Below are 23,188 nucleotides of genomic sequence, written 5' to 3' on the forward strand. Positions count from 1 at the left end.
AGATAAACTAGGGAAATTCAAATTAAAACAACTTGGAGGTACTACCTCATGTCTATCAGGTTAGCCAAGGTGACAGAAAAGGAAAATGACAAATGCTGGAGAGGATGTGGTAAAATAGGTACACTAATGCACTATTGGTAGAACCGTGAACTACTCCAACCATTCTGGAAGGCAGTTTGGAACTATGCCCCAAAAGGTATTAAACTATGCATACCTTTTGACTCAAAAATATTGCTACTAGGTCTTAACCCCAAAGTGATCAAAGAAAAAGGAAAAGGACCCATATGTACAAAAATATTTATAGCAGCTCTTTTTTGTGGTGGCAAAGAGTTGGAAACTGTGAGGATGCTCATCAGTTGGGGAATAGCTAAACAAGTTATGGCATATGAATGTGATGGAATACAATGGTACTGTAAAAAATGATGAAGGGGATGGTTTCATAAAAAGCTGGGAAGATTTATATGAGTTGATGCAAAGTGAAGTGAGCAGAATCAGGGGAATAATTTATACAGTAACAGTGATATTGTGAAGATAATCAACTTTGAAAGGCTTAGTAACTGATTATATAATTCTCACCCCTGCCTTTTTTCCTCTCAGTTAGTCAAGTAGATTCCCCCTTCCTCTTCTCCCCTTCAACTAGTCCTGTTCATTAGTTTTTAAAATTTCATTTTTTGTGCATTTTTCCACAGAGGATTTCTCTCACTCTCTTCATTATCCATCCTCCTTTTTCTGTTTACTCCAGACTCTCATTTTCTGATTCATGACTCCTGTAATTTGCATGTGTTTCTCAAAACTTCCAAGGTATTCATTCTAGGCTTTCCCTTCTGGGAAATTTCTGCCATGGATTTCTGTTTTCCATTGTGCCTTGCTCCCAGAACAATGCCAATTATTGTATGTGTTGGAGAGGATACTTACCTGTGGTAGGGCCCCTTCTCTGTCACGTCCTTGATTATTCAGCCCACCACTGATCTCTACCCTCCTTTGGATATCTTCCTTTTTTCCCTACATTTTCCTCAAAAATTTGCTCCTTAGGTCTTTAATTTCTCAATCCCTCAAGTGCTAATTTCCCCCAAGGGTTCCAACTCTTCCGTTTCCCGTGTAGGATGAGTAGACTTTTCAAGCACCAAATTCCCCAGGCCACACCCAGTGTAAGATCACCATCTCCCTTCACAGAACATTCCTCTTCACCTACAGGAACATTCATCATTGGAACCCACTCATAGTACCAAAGTAAGGTCTCCTTCCTTTTCTTCTTTTTGACGCTTCTCCCCTCCTCATCACCCATTCTCCTGAAGGTTCTTCTCTTTTTGAGACCACAGGGGTAACCTTCCTCTCATTGTTAGCCTGTGATTTGACCCTGGAACATTGCACACTCCTCAATATTCCCCTGTTCCCCTCTTCCTTTTCACTTACTCTTACATGTTGTAATGTAGTTCCACAAAAAGCATTGATTCACCTGTAGGCAAGGTGTTGTCAGGTTCTATCCATAATGCCCCCATCTACCTTCACTGTTATCTCTACCAGATTTCTACTTTCATCCCTGTCTCTTTGTATGTATTTAGAAAAAACGTCTCTTGCTAGTCTCTCTGTTGTCACTCTGTTACTGTTGCTGTCCTTGTCTCCTGAATTTATGCACTCTCCTGCATGCATGTTGTTTGGGGTGTTTGAGGAGCAAATAATATCCTCAGTTCTAGTTTTCTTATAAAAATGTTTTGAACACCTCTTTATTATTGAATGTCCATCTTTTTTCATGTATGTTTAAACTCAGATTTGCAGCGTCACTGTGGGCTGCATCCTCAACTCCATTGCTCTTTCGGAACACATTATTCCATCCCCTCCTACACTTTCTAGTTGGTACAGAATAATCTCGCATTATTTGAATTTCTTTTCCTTTGTATTTGCATTCCCAATCTATTTTCTCTTTTGTTTCTTTTGTAAGACTTACCATTGGAAATTCCAGTTTCTCTACTCTGCTAATGATTTTTGCTGTGTAGGCCATAAAGTCTGTTGTTATTATTCTTATTTCTCTTTTAAACCACTCAGGAACATAATGTTATAGTTCCATGTTCTCCTCAGTTTCCACAGGGTCCCCTGTCTCATCTAGTATTGGATCATTTTCCTTTGTTTTGCAGTATTTATTTGTACATGCTTGAACTCATTTATTGAATCTGGAAGCCATGTTTCTTTTTGTTGTTACTGATTTTCCTGTTGAATTATCTGCTTATGTTCAAGGTGTTTGAATTTTATTCTTCCTTGGTAATTTCAGTCTTTTTTCTCTCTCCTGTTGCTCACTTCCTGACTCTCTCTCCTCTGATTGTGGTTTCCTTGGAGACTGCATCTCAAAGTGTTTCAGCCTCCTCTCATGCTTAGCAATTCATAGTCAACCAGCCTAGACCTCTGCTCCAAGTGACTTTTGAGTAGTTGGAACTGGCCCCAGCTGGATGCTGTGTTCTTTCCCTTGGGCTTAGTGGAATTCCACATACCCCTCCCCCTCACACACATACACATAGAATGTCCTGTCCTGGTGTCCTGATCTGCTCCCTCTGTTCCTTAGTCCTCTGGCCTGGCACTGACAGTTTGGAGCTTTGCAGTGCTGGTGTTCAGGGTTGACCACCCCAGCACTGACACTTCAGAGCTTTATAGCATTGGTGCTACTGAGTTGTGGCCCCCTGCAGGCTTTTGCTCCTGAAAGGCTGTGGCCGGGAGGGATGTCTGCTGCAGCCTGGGCAAAATTCTCCAGCCTGGAGCTGGGACTTTCACGGCACTGGAAGGGAGAGGGGACCAGGGATGGGGGTACATGGTGATGTAAGCTTGTGTACTTGTTTCTGCTAGTTCAGTCTTGTTGCATGTAGCTTGCTGAGTAAGCTCAGGTCAGTTGGAGTCAGTTCATGGTTTTTTTTTTAAATGTTTTGGATTCTAGATATCCTCAGGCATGGAGACAGCTTAAGTTGCTTTCTCTTTGCTGTATAATTCCTATTTTGGAGAGATTTGAGAAATGATGGGGATCAGAGAAAATGGCTTTTCCGCCATCTTGTTGGTCACATGACTTGGAAGCTTGCAAGGTCAATCCTGGATAGAGTTTGCTCCTGAGTCTGTAGGCAGGGCTGAACAGGAGTGGAGTTTCAGGGGTCCCTTCTTCTAGGCCTACACTTAGAACCCTAGAGCAAGGGTCTTAGATGCGAGGTCATGTACCTTCTCTTTCAATACTATCAGCATTCCCAGTTTCTTAAAGGTGGCTGCCTCCAAACTAGGCATCTGGACATGGCTTATCAGATTTTCTGAGAATGGATGGAAATATTTTCCTTAGTTTCTGTGATTCATTTTGCAGTTATCCAGCACACCCATTTCAAGCCCCAAGGGAATACCATCCATACTTCTAGTTTCATTTTCAAAATTTGGAGCAAAGCAAAGCAAAAAAAGAGGAAAGCCACTTAAAGAAAACCCTCTGATGGAGAGGCAGCTGAGTATGGTAGAATGAATAGGGCCTGTGCTGTGTGATCTGGGGCAACTGCTTGACCTCTCTGCCTCTGTTTACTTAGCTTTGAAATGGGAGGATATCCAGGGTCCTTTCCAGCTTGAAAAAATGCCATGAGCTTATGACCAAAGCCTTTAAGAATTTAATTAGTTTCAGCTTTTTAATTATTTATCGCCAATCCTTAGAATTCTCATTTAGTTTAATACTAATTTTCTACACTCCCTTAAAAAATAAATTTTTATTGATGCCCTTTGCTTTTGCATCACACTCATAGTCGCAATCACTTCTTGAAATACAACCCTCCCCCTTGCTTGGAATTGAAGACTCCTTGGTAGCAGAGAAAAGCAGTTAAGCAAAAATTCAGTTACCTTGTCAGACAATACATGCAACATTGCACTCTCATAGGCCCCTGCCTCTTTGCTGAAAGAAGAAAGGTCCATTCCTTGGGACCCACACTGGTTTTCATGTCGTTCAGAATTCACTTCCCTTACAATGCTGTCATTACTATTTATCCTCACCTCCCATTTGTGGCCATTGACTCTCTGCTGACTTCCCACCTCTTCTTCCTTCCCCTTTGGAAATGTAGGTGTCCTCGTGTTGACATTCTTTGTGAATAAATGTCATCTGAACACAGTCACCAGAAAGGACCAGTTCATTATCGCCTATGGGGGACTGAGGGGGGCCATCTGCTTCTCTCTCGTTTTTCTCCTCCCGAACTTTCCCCAAAAGAAGTTCTTCGTTGCAGCGACCACGGTGGTGATCCTCTTCACAGTTTTTGTACAGGTAAATATGGCTTTGGGAGGAAAGGAGAGGGGGGCGATGGTCTTTCTGCTCGAGCACTGAACTGTATGTGAAAACAACCCATGGTGACATGCACTAGCAAGGCTGCCATGGCATTGATTTATTAGAAAAGGAAGAAATGTAACTGGGGATTTTTACACCTGGCACAAGAGGTGTTCACGGTGGAGTACTTCATCTGAGCTATGGCCTTTGGAAGCCTTAAGATACCATAGGTTCCTGTGTGTTGAAGGGCTGGCCAATGCTATGGAGTGGTCCTGTGGTGCTGGGGGAGCCTGGGAGGAGGGTAAGGAAACTCATGCCCTAGGACCAGGTGGCAGCCACAGCAGCTGCAGGAGACTGGCCTGGGTGCAGAGGAGCATGACCATGGCCAGGGAACAAGTTCACATGGGAATAGTGTTGTCAGTATCCTCTCAATTTGGCTTTCCTGGGACCAAGGGCCCGCCAGCCCATCCTAGGCATGTATCTGCAGTCAAAAAGCAGGAGGCTGTGGGCCTTGCTGAGTTGCTTGGCATTGCTAGCTGTCAAACCTTGATTTCAGCTACTTCAAACAAAAGGTCTGTGCAATATTGGAGGAGTGGGAGAAGGGCCACATGTTTTGTTGTTGTTGTGCTGTCATTTTCAGTCGTGTCTGACCCTTTGTGACCCCTTTTGGGGTTTTCTTGGCAAAGGTCCTGGAGTGGTTTGCCATTTCCTTCTCCAGCTTATTTTACAAATGAGGAAACTGAGGCAAACAGAGTGAAGTGACTTGCCCAGGGTCACACAGCTAGTAAGATTGGAACTCAGGGAAATGAGTCTTCTGACTCCAGGCCTTGGCACTCTATCCATTGTGCCAACCAGCTATAACGCAGAATACACTTGATTATTTATCGTGAAACTATTTGGGGGCCTGACCTGTCTGGCTTTCTAAACCATGTATCAGGTCAATGTCAGCTCCAGCCACTTGAGTTTATACTGTATTGATTGCTCTAAGAATCTGGGAGGAAAGGCAGAAATCTTCCTCATTTGCCAATGGCACACATATTTGCAGCTTTTCCCAAAACCTTTGGCCTAGAGACTTTGTGGCCACCGAATGCAGTGAGACGAGGACTCGTTTGGAGACGTTTAGGTGGCACGAGAGCTGGAGTGCTAGCCTTGGAGTCAGGAAGACCTGAGTTTGAAGCCTGTCTCAGACACCTGCTAGTTGTGAGGCCCTGGGCAAGTCTCCTGATCTCTGTCAGCCTCAGTTTCTTCATCTGCAAAATGGAGATAATGTTAGCACCCACCTTTCAGGGTTGTCGTGAGGGTCAAATGAGTTGATGTTTTCAAAGTACTTTCCAGACCATAATGTACTATGTAAATGCTCAGTCGGATTTCGAGTCAGCAGACCTGGCTCCCAACCTGGCTCTGCCACTTAGCAGCTGCAGTCATCTTCTCTGAAAAGCCCCCATTTTTATTTTTGGTTAATGGTTTTGGTTAAGCTCCAACATTTATTTTCTTGCCATTTAAAAATCAGTTTTAATTAAGCCTTCAGAAAATCACATTTGATTTAACTAAGCTTTACCCAGCTTTCACTTTAATAGATGCTTTCAACAGAAGAATGCTGGTTTGAAATACAACGTGATTTTCAAGAATTCATTTCCATTTCCTGTGAAATAACCTACATGTGCTCCACTTCTCTCTGCTTGCGACTGTAATCACATCCATATGTTATCCATGGAGAAGCTGCTCTGGGCCAGCCCTACATGGCTGAAATCACAGGTTCAGCCCCCGCCCCCCATGTCATCAATAAGAGCTACTCTTTTGTTTGAAATTGGGTCCCAAAAACATTGAAAAGCATTTGCATCCCTGTCCTTCACCTTGTGCTGCTGGATCTTTTGTCCCCTTTTCTTCTCTTTGGCCTTGAGGTTGAGCCGGAAGCAGCTGAAAGCAGGCATAGGGGAGAGAGCCTGCCATGTCATTCCACCACCATCTAGTGGCTAAAGTATTCCTAGGATTTGTTGTTTTCCCCAAGACTGAAATGCCATGGCAGGGAAACCCCATAGCGATTGTTTCCTTCAGGAAAGGTGGCTAGTGCCAAGTGTGCCATAGTAGAGCCAGTGTTGAGCTTGGAGTAAGGAGAGCCTGGATGCAGATTGTCTGATGATCTGGGTTCACATAGAAGCTTGGCATCAGCCCCCTAAGCCTGGGCTGTCTCTCCTCTCCTCAGGCCATTCTCTAGGATATATTCCCTGAGTCCTAGGCTACTTATGATCTGCCCTGTCTGGAGGGAGTTCATATGTCTGACAATATTACTGATAATATCACAGACCCCGTATTTTCTAGAGGGTGATGGAATTACCCGCCTGTTTGCCCTTTTGTAATTCTGACAACTCAATGAAGCGAACCAATCATTCAGGAATTGTGACTTAGTTTCCTCATCTAAAAATGGGGAGGCGGCATTGGTACATTAGCATGACCCCTGGATTTAGAACCAGAGATCTGGATTCAAATCCTGCCTCAGCCATTTAATGCCTCTGTGACTTTGAGGAAGTTACTTTATCTCTCTGGGCCTCAGTTTCCTCATCTATAAAATGAGGGCTTTGAACAACATGAACTGGGTAATTTTAGGGCCCTGCTAACTCAGCCTATGGGCCTGTGATCCTTGTACCTCGTACCTCAAATGAATATTATAAGAATCATAGCTGGTCACCCCAGGGATTGTTCTCAGTTTCCCAATTTGTAAGAAGGAAGAGTGCATGTCCCCCAGGCCAGCCAAGGCAAACCTGAGCCAAAGGGAGCAGAATTGTCACTTCTGCTGACAACATTTTATGCCCTCTGCTGGACATAGCACAATGGCATCGAGTTTGACAATGAGGCTGAATTAGGAGTTCCCTGTTACTGAGTCTGGAGAATCTGAGAGTCTTGTATTCAGAAGTAATCTTTTTGATATGTTCTTGATACACTAATCTGTTCGGTGAAGATTCTGCTCTGCCCCCACCCCTTTCCCGCTCCCAAGCCATGCACAATGTCCATATTTGTTAACAAGCAATTGTTCCAACAATAAAAGAGCGCATAATAATTTTCCAAATGACAAAATGACTTTAGTGGGGTCTCTTAATTGAAAGAATGTTCCTCTCCCCCTTCCCCTGCAAGTTACTCAGAATCACTGGCATAGTACTATGTGGCTATTTTGACTTGATATTTCTGACTAATTCTTCAGTATTTACAAATACTGATTTAATCCCAAAGTGATTGAGATTCTAAGGGCCAGCAGCATGCTCTGGTGGGTGAATGCATCCGGGGCCCCTGATTTCCAACTCCAGGAATAGGAGTCTCTATAATAGGTGTTCATGCATGAACAGAAACACTTACATCCTGCTTTCTTCCTAGGTCTGTGAGATCTTTGAAGAGGACAAAGTGGGGTGGGTGCACTTATGATAGCAGGAGCCTGTTGGTGGATCTCCCTGCCTCAAGTTTCTCCCCATTCCAGTCTGTCCTCTCCTCAGATACCAAAGTGATGTTCCTAAAGCACAGATCTGACCATGTCACCCCTCTACTCAAGAAACTCCAGTGGCTCCCTATTACCTTCAGGATCAAATATAAAATCATCTGTTTACCTATTAAAGCCATTAACAATCTGCCCCCTTCCTATCTTTCCAGTGTTATATTTTACTTCTCTCTGCCTGATCCAGTGATAGCGGCCTGCTTGTTGATCCTCACTCAGGGAACTCTACCTCCAGACTCTGCCTTTGCTCTGGCTATCCACTATGGCCGCAATGCAGTCACTCCTTGCTTCTACCTCCTGGCTTCCTTCAAGACTCAGCTCAAAGCCTACCTTCTGCAGGGCCTTTCCCAGTACCCTCATTCCTCCCTCATCCCTTCCCTATGAAATTAGCTTGTTTGTACATAGTATTTTGCATGTTGTGTCCCCCATTAGACTTTGAGCTTCTTGACAGCAGGAGCTGTCTTTTGCCTTTCTTTGTATCCCCAGTGCTTAGCACAATGCCTGAAATATAGTAGATGCTTAATACGTACCTGTTGGTGATGATGATGAGGAAGAGGAAGAGCTTGGCTGCCCATTGGCAGTGGTTTTTCATATTGCTCTCAGTGCCCAGACTGGGGGCCTTTGAGCTCCATTCAATTCAATTCAACAAACATTTATGCCACCTAGTCTTCCCGGTATTAAGTACCTACTATGTGCCAAGCACTGTGCTAGGCACTGTATGTAGACTGTACTTCATTACTGCAACATTCTCCCTTCTCATTTCCACCTCTTGGAATAATCCTTAGATCTCTTCAAGGCTCTGCTCAGGGCCCATGTCCTTCCAGAAGCCTTCTAGGACTATCAGATGTTCCTGCCCTCTACTTTCCTCAAAGGTCATGTCTCTGTTTACACATTACACACAAGGCCCTGACACAGGCCCTGCTCTCCAAGAGCCAGCATTCTAAAGGAGACCCTGCTCTTAAAGCACTTCTTTCCACATTTGAATGGATGTTAACATTTTCCTCTCCTGAGGTCCCTGGTTTTTTCATTATTGTTATGAGGCAACCTGAGATGTGACAATGTCTTGCTAGATAACCTTTCACCTATCACAGAATCATAGATGTTAAGCTCAAAGGAATCCAGAAGCCGTCTAGTTTAACCCCTTAATTTTACAGATGAGGAAACTGAGGCCCAGAGAGAAGGATCTTGCCCAAGGTCACACAGTACGTACAGCTAAGTCCAGACTAGTGCTATTCAGGAATCCAGTGAAGTGGTCGCATTATTTGAATTCACATACAAATTTCCACTGGGCTGGAACCAATTACTGTACTTTACATAATTATAATTTTAAATAGTGAAACTTTGAGTATCAGAGGTGAGTTTTGAACTCAGATCCTCTGATTCCATAGTCATTGCCGTTTCTCTTTGAGTCACATGATTTCAATCAGTGGTAATGATTACTTGGTTGGTGTTAATAATAATTAGAGGATAGTCATAGGATCATTGATTTAGAGCTAGAAGAGACCTCAGGAATCATCCAGCTCAGCTACCTTATTTTACAGATGAGGAACTGAGGCCAGTCAGCCAAAGTGACTTGGCCAAGGTCACGCAGGAAATCAGAGGCAGAGCTGAGGTTGAAACCCAGGTCCTCTGACGGGAACTTGAGCTCTTTTCCCACTATAACCCACAGGCTCCCCGGCCCACTGACTAGTCCTGCTTCGGATAGCTGCCATCTCGTTAGCATTGCATAGGGACAGTCAGGCTTATGTCTTTAGGAAGTCAGTTAATAAGAAAATCAGTTTAGAGACCAAACAGAGACTCATAGCTAGCCTTTTTACTTTATCACAAGAATCTCAGCAAAAGATACTTCAGAATGCCCCCACCTTGAAAATTGACCACATCAGCACAAATTCTAAGTCTTCATTTGTAATAATGCCATTCTCTGTTTTGAGAAAATTTGATTTCCACCTTCACAGTTGATATTCGTCCAGACTAGGCCACGGAGCTAAGCTGAAATGCCTCTGTGCAGCGATTTGGCTTAGGCCCTTGTGATCGTTACAACAGAGAGTTCATTTTTTATAGCAGCTTCCTTTAGAGCCTGCCACAGTGGTAAGTTTGCAGGTAAGAGGCAGTGTGGAGTGGCTGGTGAGTAGAGACAGTGTGGCCTTGTAGTTGGGAAGGCCTGGGCTCAAGCCTTGCATCTGACACGTACTGGTTGGAGGGGTTGCTCAGCCTCTCAGCGTCCCCAGTGATTCTCTAAGACCTTGGTTACAGAGGAGCTCCTAATCTGCTTTGATGGGAGTAGTCCCCACACTGAGAGTTCCCTTTAACCACAGGGCTGGATGCCCACCACCAAACAATGGTGTCTGGTCTGTGGGATTCCTTCTATGGCAGAGAAGAAGCTAATGACAAAATGACCTGCCTGCTAAAGTCCCTGGCAGAATTTGAATTAGGGCAGAAGACTCTTGGGGGGCAGCTAGGTGGGGCAGTGGATAGAGTGACTGGCCTGGAGTCAGGAAGACTCATCTCCCTGAGTTCAAATCCAGCCTCAAACATGTACTAGCTGTGTGACCCTGGGCAAGTCACTTCACCCTGTTTGCCTCAGTTTCCTCATCTGTAAAATGAGCTGGAGAAAGAAATAGCAAACCACTCCAGTATCTTTGCCAAGAAAACTCCAAAAGGGGTTATGAAGAGTCGGACACAACTGAAAATGACTGAACGGCAGCAGAAGATTTTTGATATTCTGAAGTCCTCACTGCTTTCTTTTGCCCTATAAATTGCCAGTGCTATTTACCAAGTTGTTATGGGTTTCTCTGACTTCCCATATCTTACCATGCCATCATGTCCCCTCTGACCTGAGGGAAAGAAAACCTCAGCCCTTTTCCATGGTATCATGGTATTCACTTGTGCCCTCCCTATCCCCCAGATGCCATACTTATGGATTTTATGATTCTGTCCAGCATTCTGTTCACGGTCTAGCTAAAACATACACATGCACATGCGTGCGTGTACGCGCACACACACACACACGCACGCACGCTGATCTAGAAAGTACATAAAGGTATGGGATTCAAAATGGCAATTCATGTAAAAGATGTTTGGCTTTTTGTATAGTCAGTAACTTGACAAGTGGGTATTAATTACCTAATCAATTCAGTTGAACACAGGAAGCATGTATTCAGCGTCTATCATATGCTAGGCACTGTATTAGGTACTGAGGGTACAGACAAAATGACATGCAGTACCTGCCCACAGGGACCTTTAGATTCTGCTGGGGGGAAACTATACATGCACAGCTAAGCCAAAATTATGTATAAAACAAATGCCAAATAATTGGGGGAGAAGTTGCTAATAATTGTTGTTGTCATTGTTTGTCCTTTGTTCTGGAAGAGGACCATGACATCAGGGAGGTGATGCCATGACTTGCAAGTGAGTTCGGTTTAAGTGAGGGAGGCCCGTGCAAGGTCACCAGCCTCACTCTCTCCACAGGAGCCCTCTGGGTCCAGCGGTGAAATATAGATTAGGACGGCTGGTACTAACAATTGAGAGGGATCAGGAAAGGCTTCGTGGTACTTGAGCTGAGCTCTGAAAGGACGTAGGGATCCAATGAGGCAGAGATGAGGGGAGTGTAATCTAGGCAAGGGATTCAAAGCCTGTGCAAAGACATAGTGACAGGGTACAGAATGTTGGATACAGGCCAAAGCCAGTGGGCTTGCTGGAGGGGAGGCCTGGTGCACACAAAACAGTTCCTGCCCTTGACAAGCTCACATTTTACCAAAATGTTGTCATGTTGCAGGGAATGACCATCCGGCCTCTTGTTGACTTATTAGATGTGACCAGAGGAAGAGAAACTTCTCCAACTGTGAGTGAGCAGATTCATATCCGAGTAAGTAATTCATGCAACTTAAGCTTTCTTTGTGCTTGGGTTTTTCCTCCTACAAAAAGCATCCATGAGCCTTGGGCCTCTGGAGGGGTGGCTGTGGTCAAGGGTCCATTTGTACTCTGCAGACTTGGAGAGCCACGCCCCACCTTCCAAGCTGCATACATTGGGGTTTATTGCAGCCATGCTGAGCTGGGAATGAAGTTTGGTAGCCTTGACTCCTTTGTGACTTGAGATTCAATATCGTTTCCTATTTGGGCTGGAATGTCATCCACTTATTGGCTGACCCGTCTCGCCCTTGTGTAATTGGAAAACTTTATTTAATGTGGTTAAGCTTTGGCAGAGCTGTTATTCCATACTATTAATAGTGTCTCCAGAGTGAAAGGTTAAAGCAATAAGATTACAAACTATGCTGTCTGAGCGAGTTACTCCACAACAAAAGACTCTGAAGTCATATCACGTGCTTCATGTCTGCTCTTGAACCCAGGAAAGTGTCGGGGAATATTTGGGCCAGGTAATATATGGCACTTAGCTTTAGTTCCTCAAGGAAATTGGATTTGATATGCAGATTTCTATGTGGGATAAGTTATCCATGATCAAATACAAAGAATGAGTTCAGGACCTCCTTGGGTTGTTGAAACAGAGCCTGGGGGTTTAAAGGGGAAAAAATTCCCAGAAAAGTATGAAGCTTGCGTTATGACTTCTCTTCAAATACTGCAGAAGCATCTGGGTTTCTCAGACATCTTTTCAGACCTGTAACAGTATTTCCAACACATGTGAGTGTTAAGTTTCACTAATATAACTAGTATAACTAGCATAACTAGCAGTGTCAAGACAGCTGATTGATTACTTAATGATGGCTGGAACTGATCAGATGGAAGACAAGGCATCTTCCACATAGAAGAAAGCCCATTGCAATCTGTTATTTTGGTCATGAAGATGCCAGAGTTCCTCAAGGGCAGTGACTGTCTAGGCTTTGGCTTCATATCGCCATCACTTAGCACAGCACCTGGTGTGTAGTGAGTGCTTAACGAGTGCTGGCTGGTAAATCGATTGATAAATTACAATCCGACTGTTGGCCTGTGGCCCTGATCTTATGACTAGGTATAGCCAAAGTCATCTTTATTCATAGGCATAGTAGAATTGAACATCCCCAATTTTTCTGTATCCTTGTCCATCTGAGACCCCTTGTCATTTCTGCCCTTATATTGCTGTATGTCAGTCTTGAGAAGCAGTATGGTTTAGTGGGGAGAGTGTGGCCTTGGAGCCAGGATCATTTGGCTTAGGTTCAGCCTCTGGCACCAGCTGTCATGGGCAAATCAATGAACCTCCCAGTAGCCCAGGCAACTTTCTGAGAGTCAGAGTTTTGGACGAGTTGCCAATCTGCATTTATGGAGAAACCTTCTATCCTAGGAATTTCTTAGACTAAAGAAGTCACAGGTCCAGTTTACCCTCTCCCAATCCCAAATAAAAATGGTAGTTTTAGATAGCATTTTCCATCGTGAGTCTTTTGGAATTGTCTTAGATCGTTGTATTGCTAAATCTGTCAAAGTTGGTCATCGCGCAGTGTTGCTGTTATTGTGTACAATGTTCTGCTGGTTCTCCTTACTCCACTCAGCATCAGTTCATGTAAGTCTAAAATGGTAGTTTTAGAACAAAACATTGTGGCAAAGAAGCATTTCACTATAACCCAAAGGAAAGAATTTACCCATAAGGCCAAATCTAAACTTCTTCAACTAGTATTCAGGACCTTCTATCAGTTGGTTTCTACCCCTTGCCCCCGTGCCAATCCAATGTTTTGTCTCCTGACCCTTCATATGATCCATGGGCACTAGCTAGGTCCATCTTGTTGCTGCCCTACGTATCCCACTCATTCTCATTCTATACTCCTTTGTTTCCACCCTTTCCTATGGGTAGAATGCCTTAGAACCACAGGTGTAGAGCTCAAAGGACCCGAGAGGCCATCTAAGAGTTCATTTTAGAGACGAGGAAAGTGAGGCTCAATGAGGTGAATCTCCCAAGTCACAGAGGCCAGGTTTGAATCTGGATCTATCGCAGAACCATTGTTGTTTTGTGGTTACTACTTGTTTCAAGATCCAGCTTCAGATTAATTTCTTTCAAGGTGCCTGGCTAGCTCAGTTGGGAGAGTATGAAATTCTTAATCCCAGGTTGCGGGTTGTGTCTCATGTTGGACACAGCTATCTTTTGGGAAGCTCGATGGGGCAGTGGCTAGAGTGCTGGACAGAATCGGGAGGATCTGAGTTCAAATCCTGCCTCACACGCTTACTGGTGATGCCGGGCAAATCACTTGACCCCTCTGGGCCTCAGTTTCCTTATCTCTGAAATGAGATGTTGGACTAGATGACCTCTGAGGTTTCTTTTTCTTCTAGCATTTTTTGATGATTCTTTGATCTCCGAGTAAGTCTGCCTTTTGAAGCTCATTCTCTTGCTCTGCTCCTCCTTGACATGCACACACATGCATACACGCATTTCTGGAGTAAAAGTCTTATCTTGCACATAAAGAGGCTAATAAAGGACATTAGGAGAGGCATGCCTGCTCACAAAAGGCAGGATGGAGAGTTTCGTTTGAACCTGTGATTTCGTAGGTGTAGGCAACTCCCAGAGAGGACATTGCCTCCACTGGACAGATTGGCCCTATTTGGCAGCTTACCATGTTACAGAGTTGCCGGGGAGGGGGGCGCGCTGAGAGGTCATCCAGGTCCCACAACCAGCAGGTGTCAGAAGAAGGGACACTTGAACTCGGGTCTCCCTGACTCACAGGCCAGCTCTCTATCTGCTGGACTCCCTCGCCTCTATTGTGAGGCCACAGAGATGAAGGATGAAACAGTCTCTACTCTCTGACAGTTCACATTCACTTGATGGGATACAACATGATGATAACTATGATGATGATGATGATGATGATGATGATAGTGGTGGTGGTGATGATGGTGATGATGGTGGTAGTGGTGGTGATGATGGTGATGATGGTGGTAGTGGTGGTGGTGGTGATGGTGATGATGATGGTGGTGGTGGTGGTGGTGGTGATGATGGTGATGATGGTGGTAGTGGTGGTGGTGGTGATGGTGATGATGATGATGGTGGTGGTGGTGGTGGCGGTGGTGATGGTGATGATGGTGGTAGTGGTGGTGGTGGTGATGGTGATGATGATGATGATGATGATGGTGGTGGTGGTGATGATGGTGATGATGGTGGTAATGGTGGTAGTGGTGGTGATGATGGTGATGATGGTGGTAGTGGTGGTGGTGGTGATGGCGATGATGATGATGGTGGTGGTGGTGATGATGATGATGATGATGATGGTGGTGGTGGTGGTGGTGGTGGTGGTGATGATGGTGATGATGGTGGTAGTGGTGGTGGTGGTGGTGATGATGATTATGATACAAAGAATTGTGCTCTTTTATGCTTCTAAAGCAGAGTTTCTTTTCCTTGGCTGCTAGTTGAGTTCCTCCTACATGCTGTGTGTATAGACAGACTCTTCTTTTTCAGTTCTTGGACCACTTGATGGCTGGCATTGAAGACATATCTGGACACTGGGGACAATGTTACTGGAAAGACAAGTAAGAAGCTGCTAGAAATACAGCTGTGTCCATGTGTAGAAAGGGAACAAAAAGATGACCCCTATGACTATTTCTTCATCCCTCTCCTGTATCATGAAGTCGACGATGGTGATCTCTCTCTCTTTTTTTTTTACCTTACCCCAGAAGGTATGACAGTCACCAGATTGGGCCACCAAATCCCGACACGCTGCCACACAAACTCCCAGATAAGGCCTTTCTCCTGGGAGTGTTGCAGGCAGCCTTAGGGAGAGGCTTTTTACCTCCTAAAGGGTCCTATTTTTGACCCTTTCCAGACCCACTTTCCACTGGATTCTAAGCCCTACTGCATTGTCTTCATTTATGGTCTACTCTGGGCTCCCTGGTGGTCTGGTCCAATGTGTGCTGCTTCTGGGTCGTGGTGGCCTAGCTAACAGGGAGATGTTGGTAGTGTGCCTCATAGGACAGGCTACTTCTGACCTATTTCTTTATGACTTTACATGGCCAACTGAGTTGGCAGGAAAAGGAGAGACTAATAAGCCTTTGAGTCTTTTAGGACATGCATCTCAATTGGCCAGAAGATGTGAACTCTCAGAAAATACCGTAGATCACAGTGTAGATTCATAAACCTGAGTTCAGTGACAGAGTTGGGGCACTTCTTTTCTCCATCATGTTCTCACACTGAAGCAATGGGCAGAAGGGATTGTGTTCTTAAGGTTGGAGTTAGTGGACCATTGACGTTTTCAGAGTCCAATGGCTTTCTGAGGTCATGTTCCCACCCTACCCCCACTGCCTTTCATGGCCTGTTCTGAAATGCAAAGGGTGCTTAGGCCACATTCAGTTCTTGAGTGTGAGGATTATTTCTTGAGTGTATTGGCCAAGATACTTCACCTCTTATATCTAAGGAAGAGGCATTCTATTTCCACAGTATCTATTGAACCCTTCCCTCCTTTTCTCGAGGCAGCTAGGTGCTTAGTGGATAGAATAGTGGGCTTGGCGTCAAGAAGACCTGAGTTCAAATCTTGGCTCACACATGTACAAGCTATGTGACACTGGGAAAGTCACCAAACCACTATTTGCTTCAGCTTCTCAACTATAAAATGAGGGTAATAATAGCACCTCCCTGGGTTGTTGTGAGGATCAATGAAATAATGAGTGTAGAGCACTTAGCATGGTGCCTGGTACATCGTAGGTGCTTAGTTAATGCTTCCTTCTTTCTTTCTCTATTCCCACCTCAATACCAAGCCTCTTTTAAGATGGACCAATGTTGTCCTTCAATGTTCAAAATCAAACTCAGATTTATTTCTAAAAACATTAAAACTTCAGCTTAATTTTCAAGTGTGTACTTATGAAGCTTAATTAGCCAAATTAGAACATTTAAAGACAATTTCACTATTTGGGCCTAGCCTACAAGGGTCCCATCCTTCACATCTTTTCTGTTTTGCTTTTTATTGCACAAACATCACAGTTCTAAGTGACATGGTCTGCTCTCATGGAGTTCATAGTCTAGTGGGATGGTAAGGCACCAATAGGGATAACCCCAACACACAATGATGTGTGGTAAGTGCAAGAGAGAGGTGCACACTGGGGGGCTAGAGAAGGTTTCATGGGGGAGGTGCCTTTTGACTAGGAATGGAGAATGTGGAGGAGACTAGAAGGGGAGAGTGGTGTCAGATTGTAGAGGGCCTTGAATGCCAGGCAGAGGGGGTTTGACCTTTTCTCCAGAGGTGATAGGGAATCACCAAAGATTTTTGAGCAGAGGAATAACTGAACTAGATCTACACATAAGAAAAAAAATATTCTCATACCAGTCTGACAGACATTTTGGAGGGGGAAGAGAATGGAGGCATGAAGTCTTCTTGGCAGGGAATTGCAGTAACCCTGGTGGGGGTGTGGCAATAAGGGCTTGTACAAAGCTCGGAGGTAGTAGTGAGTAAGAAATAGCCACAGAGTGTTGTAGAGAGAGGCATTGAATTTGAAATGAGAGGATGTGATGCTTGAACCCCAGCTCTCCTCCTTCCCAGCTTTGTGATTCTGGGCAAGTCACTTTCCCTGTCTCCTGTATTACTTCATCTCAGAAATGAAAGAATTGAACTCGATGTTCTTTGAGGCCCATTTAGCTCTCGATCCCATGATCCTCTTCTTTGGCTATGTCCTATGCAGTCTCTTACTCATTTGTGTCACTGGTGTGTCCCCCCATTAAGATCAGTCTTCACTTCACAGAAGAGGACCTGAGGCCAGAGGATGTTTGGTGACTTGGCCAAAGTCATGTAGCTAGTTAGTAAGTAGCCGAGATCGTACTTGAACCCAGGCCTTCTGCCTCTCTCCTTCTGCCTCCAGACCTTCTGCTTGGAAGGTCTTTGAGAGCAGAGGCTGTGCCTCCTTTTACCTTTGTGCCCTCAGCGCCTTGCATATAGTAGGTCTTAAACAAATGTTTGGGGACTGACCTGATTTGAACTAAAAGCCAACAGGACTTTTCTGAGGAGAGTGGCCAGTGAATTCTTGGCATTTTTTTTTCTTTGCCGCCTGAGCAGATTGGAATATTTCAATAGCCAATATCTGCAGAAGATTTTGCTGCGAGATTATGACCAGCCCAAGTCTAGCATTGTGCTCCTGTATGAAAAGCTGGCGAGGAAACATGACATTGAGCTGGTAGAAGCTGGTCAACTGGTCCATGCTCCAGCCAGTGCACCTGAGTGGTAAGTATTTTTCAAGACCCATGATGTTCTCTTGCAGGTACCACCCACCCAGCCTTCTGGACCTTGGGAAAATGGAAACAGCTGCAGCCACTAAAAGAAAGGGTCGAAAGTTTTCTCTTGGGACCTGTGTTTCTCTTCTCTCCCACCCCAGGCCTTCATAGCTGCCTTGCTGAGCATGGAGGGCCCAGTCCTTCTAAAAGTGGGGAGGCTGGCTGTGAGGTGTTTAGTTACATGAAGATACTTTTAAAAAGTCCATCTCCTAGTGTTCAAATTTACTTTTTAAAAATGAAAATAAAAATGAAGTTACCCCTTGCTTCTGTTGAATGAGGCATGAATAGAACTTTAGAGGGTTTTTTTTATTTTGCAGAGGAAGGGGACAGAAATGATGGATGTACCAAGGGTCTCCTTGCTCTTTTTTTCTGGATGACTGTTAAGGGAGAGAGAACTTTAAAAGGGAAAATGAAAATGGTGGGGGAGAGAGAAAGAAGAAAAAGCAAAAAATTCTTCTACAGAACAATTTACATTAAATGTGCATTAAAATGGGAGTGTGGTAATTCTCTGAGTGCCATGAGGTTTTCTTTCCCCCTCTTGGTAAAACTTTTAAGGAATTTTTGTCAGTGTTTGGAGAAGAGTTTGGGGGTTTGCAGTGAGCCTATTATGTACCCATCAAAGTCCTCCTCTAAAGCTCCATCATGGCCCAGAGATGATCCACAGTTCTGAAAGATTATACCGGAAGAACATCACCTCTCATATGTCCTACCAAGCTGAAATGGCTTTGAATGAATGAATGAATGAATGAACTCTGGCTAAGTGCAGAGAGGCTTGTCATGAAGTTGGTGGGGTGAGTGTGTCTACACTGATACCATTTTGGATCCACCAGACACCAGTGATGGCTGGGCCCATCCTATTCAGTCAGCCAGTCAGCACGTGGTCCAGTGCTTATCACAAATGTCATGAATACACATATGCAATATGCATATTGAGACTTGAAGAGTCTGGCTTAAAGTTGTGGCCATGGTTGGCTTGACTTAAGGCCCCAAATACAAATGACTCAGGTCCAAGATCAAAGCACCAGTAGCACACTCCAAGTTTTAGAAGAGTCACTCATAGAACACTACTATTTAAAAAGTGACTCTGATACTGGCCGGACTGTGGGTATGGGGGACGACACAAACTGGTGGCTAAGTCATCCTGACCTGATTTTGATCAGAGAACCTGGAGGGAGGAATGGGTCCAGAAATAAAGAAACCAGAGATGTTCTAGAGAAGAGTGATTGCAACAATGATTAAAGTGATGAATGAGATCCTTCAGGAGACAGTTAGAGCAAATGATGCTGTTTACCTTGGAGAAGAAAAGAGAAGAATTCCCCTTAGGGGAACTGACCAGTTGTCTTCAAGTATATGGGAAGGATCTTTTAGTTCATCAGTTGAGGGGGGGATTCTCCTCTGCTAACACAGTTCCCAACCCTCCATGACTTAGAAGACTAGCCCTGTGGAATTGTGAGAGGCTTGCAGAGCTAAGTGACTTGTCCAAGGTCACACAGCCAGCAAGTATCAGAGGTGGCCTTGGGACTTGCTTCTTCCCGACTCCAGCTTCAATAACCTGCCTAGAACTCCAGGTTTCCTCTGTATCTTCCAGGAGAGCTGGGAGCAGAATGCTCATCAGTTAGCTTTCCTCACCAAAGATAAGACCGTACAGTTAGCCAAAAAGAGAGTTTGTCAATTCAGTGTTGAAACGGGCCATCCAGGGATACAGTGGAATCTTTTCTTCTGGAGAGCTTTTCAGTTAGGCCAGACCTTTGCAGGAGTCAGCTGTTCTGGATGGCTCAGGTTTCCTTCCCGTGCCTTCATTAAGGGGGCTGGCTCATCCAGATGGCCTTCTGAGAACCTTGCCTTGTGAATTCAGCGTGGGGTGGAGTGATTGGAATGAGGCAGAAGTGGATGCACAGTGGGGGAATATCATTCCTTGGGCCTGATTATTTGGGGTAGGGGAAACCCAGGGCTTTGACCTTTTTGATTTGATCAAGGTAGGGCTATATAACCCTTGCAAAATGGAGGACTGAATAATAATCTGGGGATGTGGGCAGATATAGAGAGTTCATCTGGATAATTCAGGACCTAAGTAGGAAATGGTTTTATTTGAAATTCATAGACCAACTGTCTCCATTGCCTGAAATAGCCAGATGACAGCTTAAGCCTCCATTTTGCATTAGCTGCATAAACCTGGCAGTAGGATTAGGCCCAGAGACATTCCGAACCCATTAGTCATTATCTCTTCATTGAGTTCTCCAGCTCTAAGAATATGAACTGGAAAAGAAACACTAAAGATGGGAAGGCCAGAAACATTTACTGTCAGATGGAAGCTGGTAACACAGCTAGGAAAACTTCCACAAGCCATTTGAAATGCCTGTGAATAATGCCTCCTGCCCAGCTTTCATGCCTTACCTCAGTGCCTTACCTAACTGGATTTCTCATTGTCCCCGCATGATTACAAAGAAGAGTCACTTCGAAAAAGTTGGTGATTCTCCAATCCAGTTGGCCTTTCAGAACCCATCGATGGGACTCTCCAAACCTTTTCTTGTTCAGTAGAAGGAATACTAAGGCTCTTAAAGCCCGGTACTAGACTTGCCCCTTGAAACATTCATATTTATTAACATTTGGGCTTAGCTACCTCTTGTTGAGGCCCACCAGGATTCATTCAAGGAGCCTTTTTTTTCCTTTTAAAGTGCAGTCCTGATCTTTCCCCCGCCACTTTTATTTTGTTTACCTTTTGTCTTCTGATGCCTCGATAGCTTGAACGTGGCTTGTTCTCATACCTTCAACTTCGATGCCTTTTTGTATTTGATTCCTGTAAACAACCCAGTTGTTTTCTTTGCAGCCCCGGTCATGAACCAGCCACAGCAGCCACGGCCCCAACCCCTCTGGATCAAGACCTCATGGATAATATACAGCAGATATTGGCTACCAACCTATATAAAATCAGGAGAGGGGTAAGGATTCTTTTTAGCCCAAGTGATGCTGTAGTTGTTCTACAAATGGAACGAACCCGTCTCTGTTCTGGCACATTGCACATGGATTTTGTGGTCTTGGTCTAGTCAGTTGCTGAACTAGCCTGATGGCTGTCCTTCCAGTTCTAAGATTCTGGAGTCTTGTGAGATATTAATAATATTCTGTTTAGGAAGATATTGGATGGTGGAGTGACGCAGAGAATAGAATTCAATAGATATAGAAAGCACTTGGAACCCATGGGAGGAAAGAGGATAAAAATCCAATAATTAGACTTCCAATAAAAGACATAATTATAATTCTGCCAATTTACATGTGATTTCAGTTCCTTTCCTAACATGGAATCATTCCATATTGTTATCCTAAAATTCCTCATCTGTAAGATATTCCTCCCTACGTTGGGGTATGTTGGGGCACAGTGTGTTGTGATAGAAAGGACACTGGACTTGAAGACGCGAGGACAGAGGTGAAAATTTGTCATTTGTAAAATGGGGCTAGTGATGCTTGCCCAGGGTTATTGCTCTGTAAACCTTCAAGTTCTATAGAAATGGGAGTTATTTACATTAATTATTAGTTTGGGCAGTTATTATGTGGAAGGGCTATGAAATAATCTTTTCACTGTACTCTACAATTGTCAGACCCATAGGAGAGCATTGGACCTAATCTTGGCCACCAAATGTCATAAAAAAGATGTGGAGAAACTGGGGGGAGGGTTGGGGAAGGAGCAGAGGGGAGAGAGACATGCACACGGACATATGTGCAGATGAGTGGATGAGCAGATGGATAAAAGATGGGTGGACAGACGGACAGATGAATAAAGGATGGATGGACAGACGGACAGACGGATAAGGATGGATGGACAAACAGACAGATGGATAAAGGATGGGTGGACAAACAGACAGATGGATAAAGGATGGGTGGACAGACGGACAGATGGATAAAGGATGGATGGACAGATGGACAGATGTATGGAGATCAGTAAAGACCTTGAAAAGAGTACCAGGGTCAACCAGAGGAATTGTACTTGTTTAGTTTGGAGAAGACAAGGAGAAAACTAATTATTATTTTCAAGAAAGGATTTATAAAAAAGACATCAAGCAGACATTTTGTCTGGCTCTGGAAGCCCTAACAAGATCCAGCATGATGCAGTTTTGCTTGGATATAAGGAGGAATTTCTGAAATAGAACCTGAGAATGGGTAACCTTGTAAGGGGGGTAGTAGAGTCTTTATTCTTTTTTTTTTGGTGAGACAGTTGGGGTTAAGTGACTTGCCCAGAGTCACACGGCTAGTGAGTGTTGTGTCTGAGGCCGAATTTGAACTCAGGTCCTCCTGACTCCAGGGCCAGTGCTCTATCCACTGCGTCATCTAGCTGCCCCTAGAGTCTTTATTCTTAAAGATTCTTTTTTTTTAATTTGGCTAGGCAATGGGGTTAAGTGACTTGCCCAGGGTTACATAGCTAGTAAGTGTTATGTGTCTGAGGATGGATTTGAACTCAGGCCCTCCTAACTCCAGGGCCAGTGCTCTATCCACTGCGCCACCTAGCTGCCCCTAGAGTCTTTATTCTTAAAGATTCTTAAAGAAGAGAAATCATAGATAAAGCATTTATTAAGCGCTTACCATGTGCCAGACCCGTAAGACCAAAAAATCAGCCCAAAGGCAGGGTCTAGGGCCCTGTATGTGAACCCTGTAGATCTCTTCTAGCCCTTATATTCTCTCTATGCTACCAACCATATGCCTAGCTGTTCAGGGTGGTGCTGGAGTCAGTTCAAACAGAGGCACAAAAAACTGGTTGTTAAATTTTCAGTGTGAGCCTTTAAAACTCAGAAATCAGCAAACACTACGAATCAGGGCTTGGTGGATTGTTTTGTTGGTTGTCTAGATTTAAGAAAGTGATGGAGAAACTGTTAATGTAGATTAAACTTAAAAATGTGTCATCCACACACCCCAGATCTGGTTGTTAAATATTTACCCACCCACCCCTGTGCTTCATCAGCTTCCAGAGTAGAGCCTAGAGCCATAGCAAAGTAGAGCAGAGAGGCCCTGGCCCTGGCGGAGGCCCTGGCTCTGGCTTGCTGTTCTAGCAGCACGTAGGAGATCGCCTGCCTGGCCTGCTTGAGTTCTTAGTCATGGGTGAGACTGCCTTTCTCGGCAGTGCTGTCCTGGCAACCTCAGGAGATGGGGATGAGGCTCAGCTTAGGTGGTGATCGAGTCTGGCCCATTAGGCCAGGAGCAATACGTCTGAGGAGCCATGGAGAGAGGTGACTAGAGACTGAAGGCAAGAGAATTTAGTTCTTTTAAAGGCCGAATCTTTTTTCTTCTAGCTTTAATA

The 23,188-nt window shown here is 44.4% G+C and overlaps 1 protein-coding gene across 1 annotated transcript in view; it reads left to right on the forward strand.

The window, feature by feature from the left end:
* The window catches only part of LOC114026340 (sodium/hydrogen exchanger 2-like), a 96,619-nt gene that overhangs the window by 46,330 nt on the left and 27,101 nt on the right, over window positions 1-23,188 (forward strand). The window contains 5 exon segments of the mRNA XM_027840026.1: window positions 4,062-4,258; window positions 11,515-11,604; window positions 15,109-15,179; window positions 17,690-17,854; window positions 20,732-20,843. Coding sequence (XP_027695827.1) covers window positions 4,062-4,258; window positions 11,515-11,604; window positions 15,109-15,179; window positions 17,690-17,854; window positions 20,732-20,843 — 635 coding nt within the window.

This window comes from Vombatus ursinus, unplaced genomic scaffold, assembly GCF_900497805.2.
Source record: "Vombatus ursinus unplaced genomic scaffold, bare-nosed wombat genome assembly UNPS02004691.1, whole genome shotgun sequence".
In the NCBI taxonomy this organism is placed as follows: domain Eukaryota; kingdom Metazoa; phylum Chordata; class Mammalia; order Diprotodontia; family Vombatidae; genus Vombatus; species Vombatus ursinus.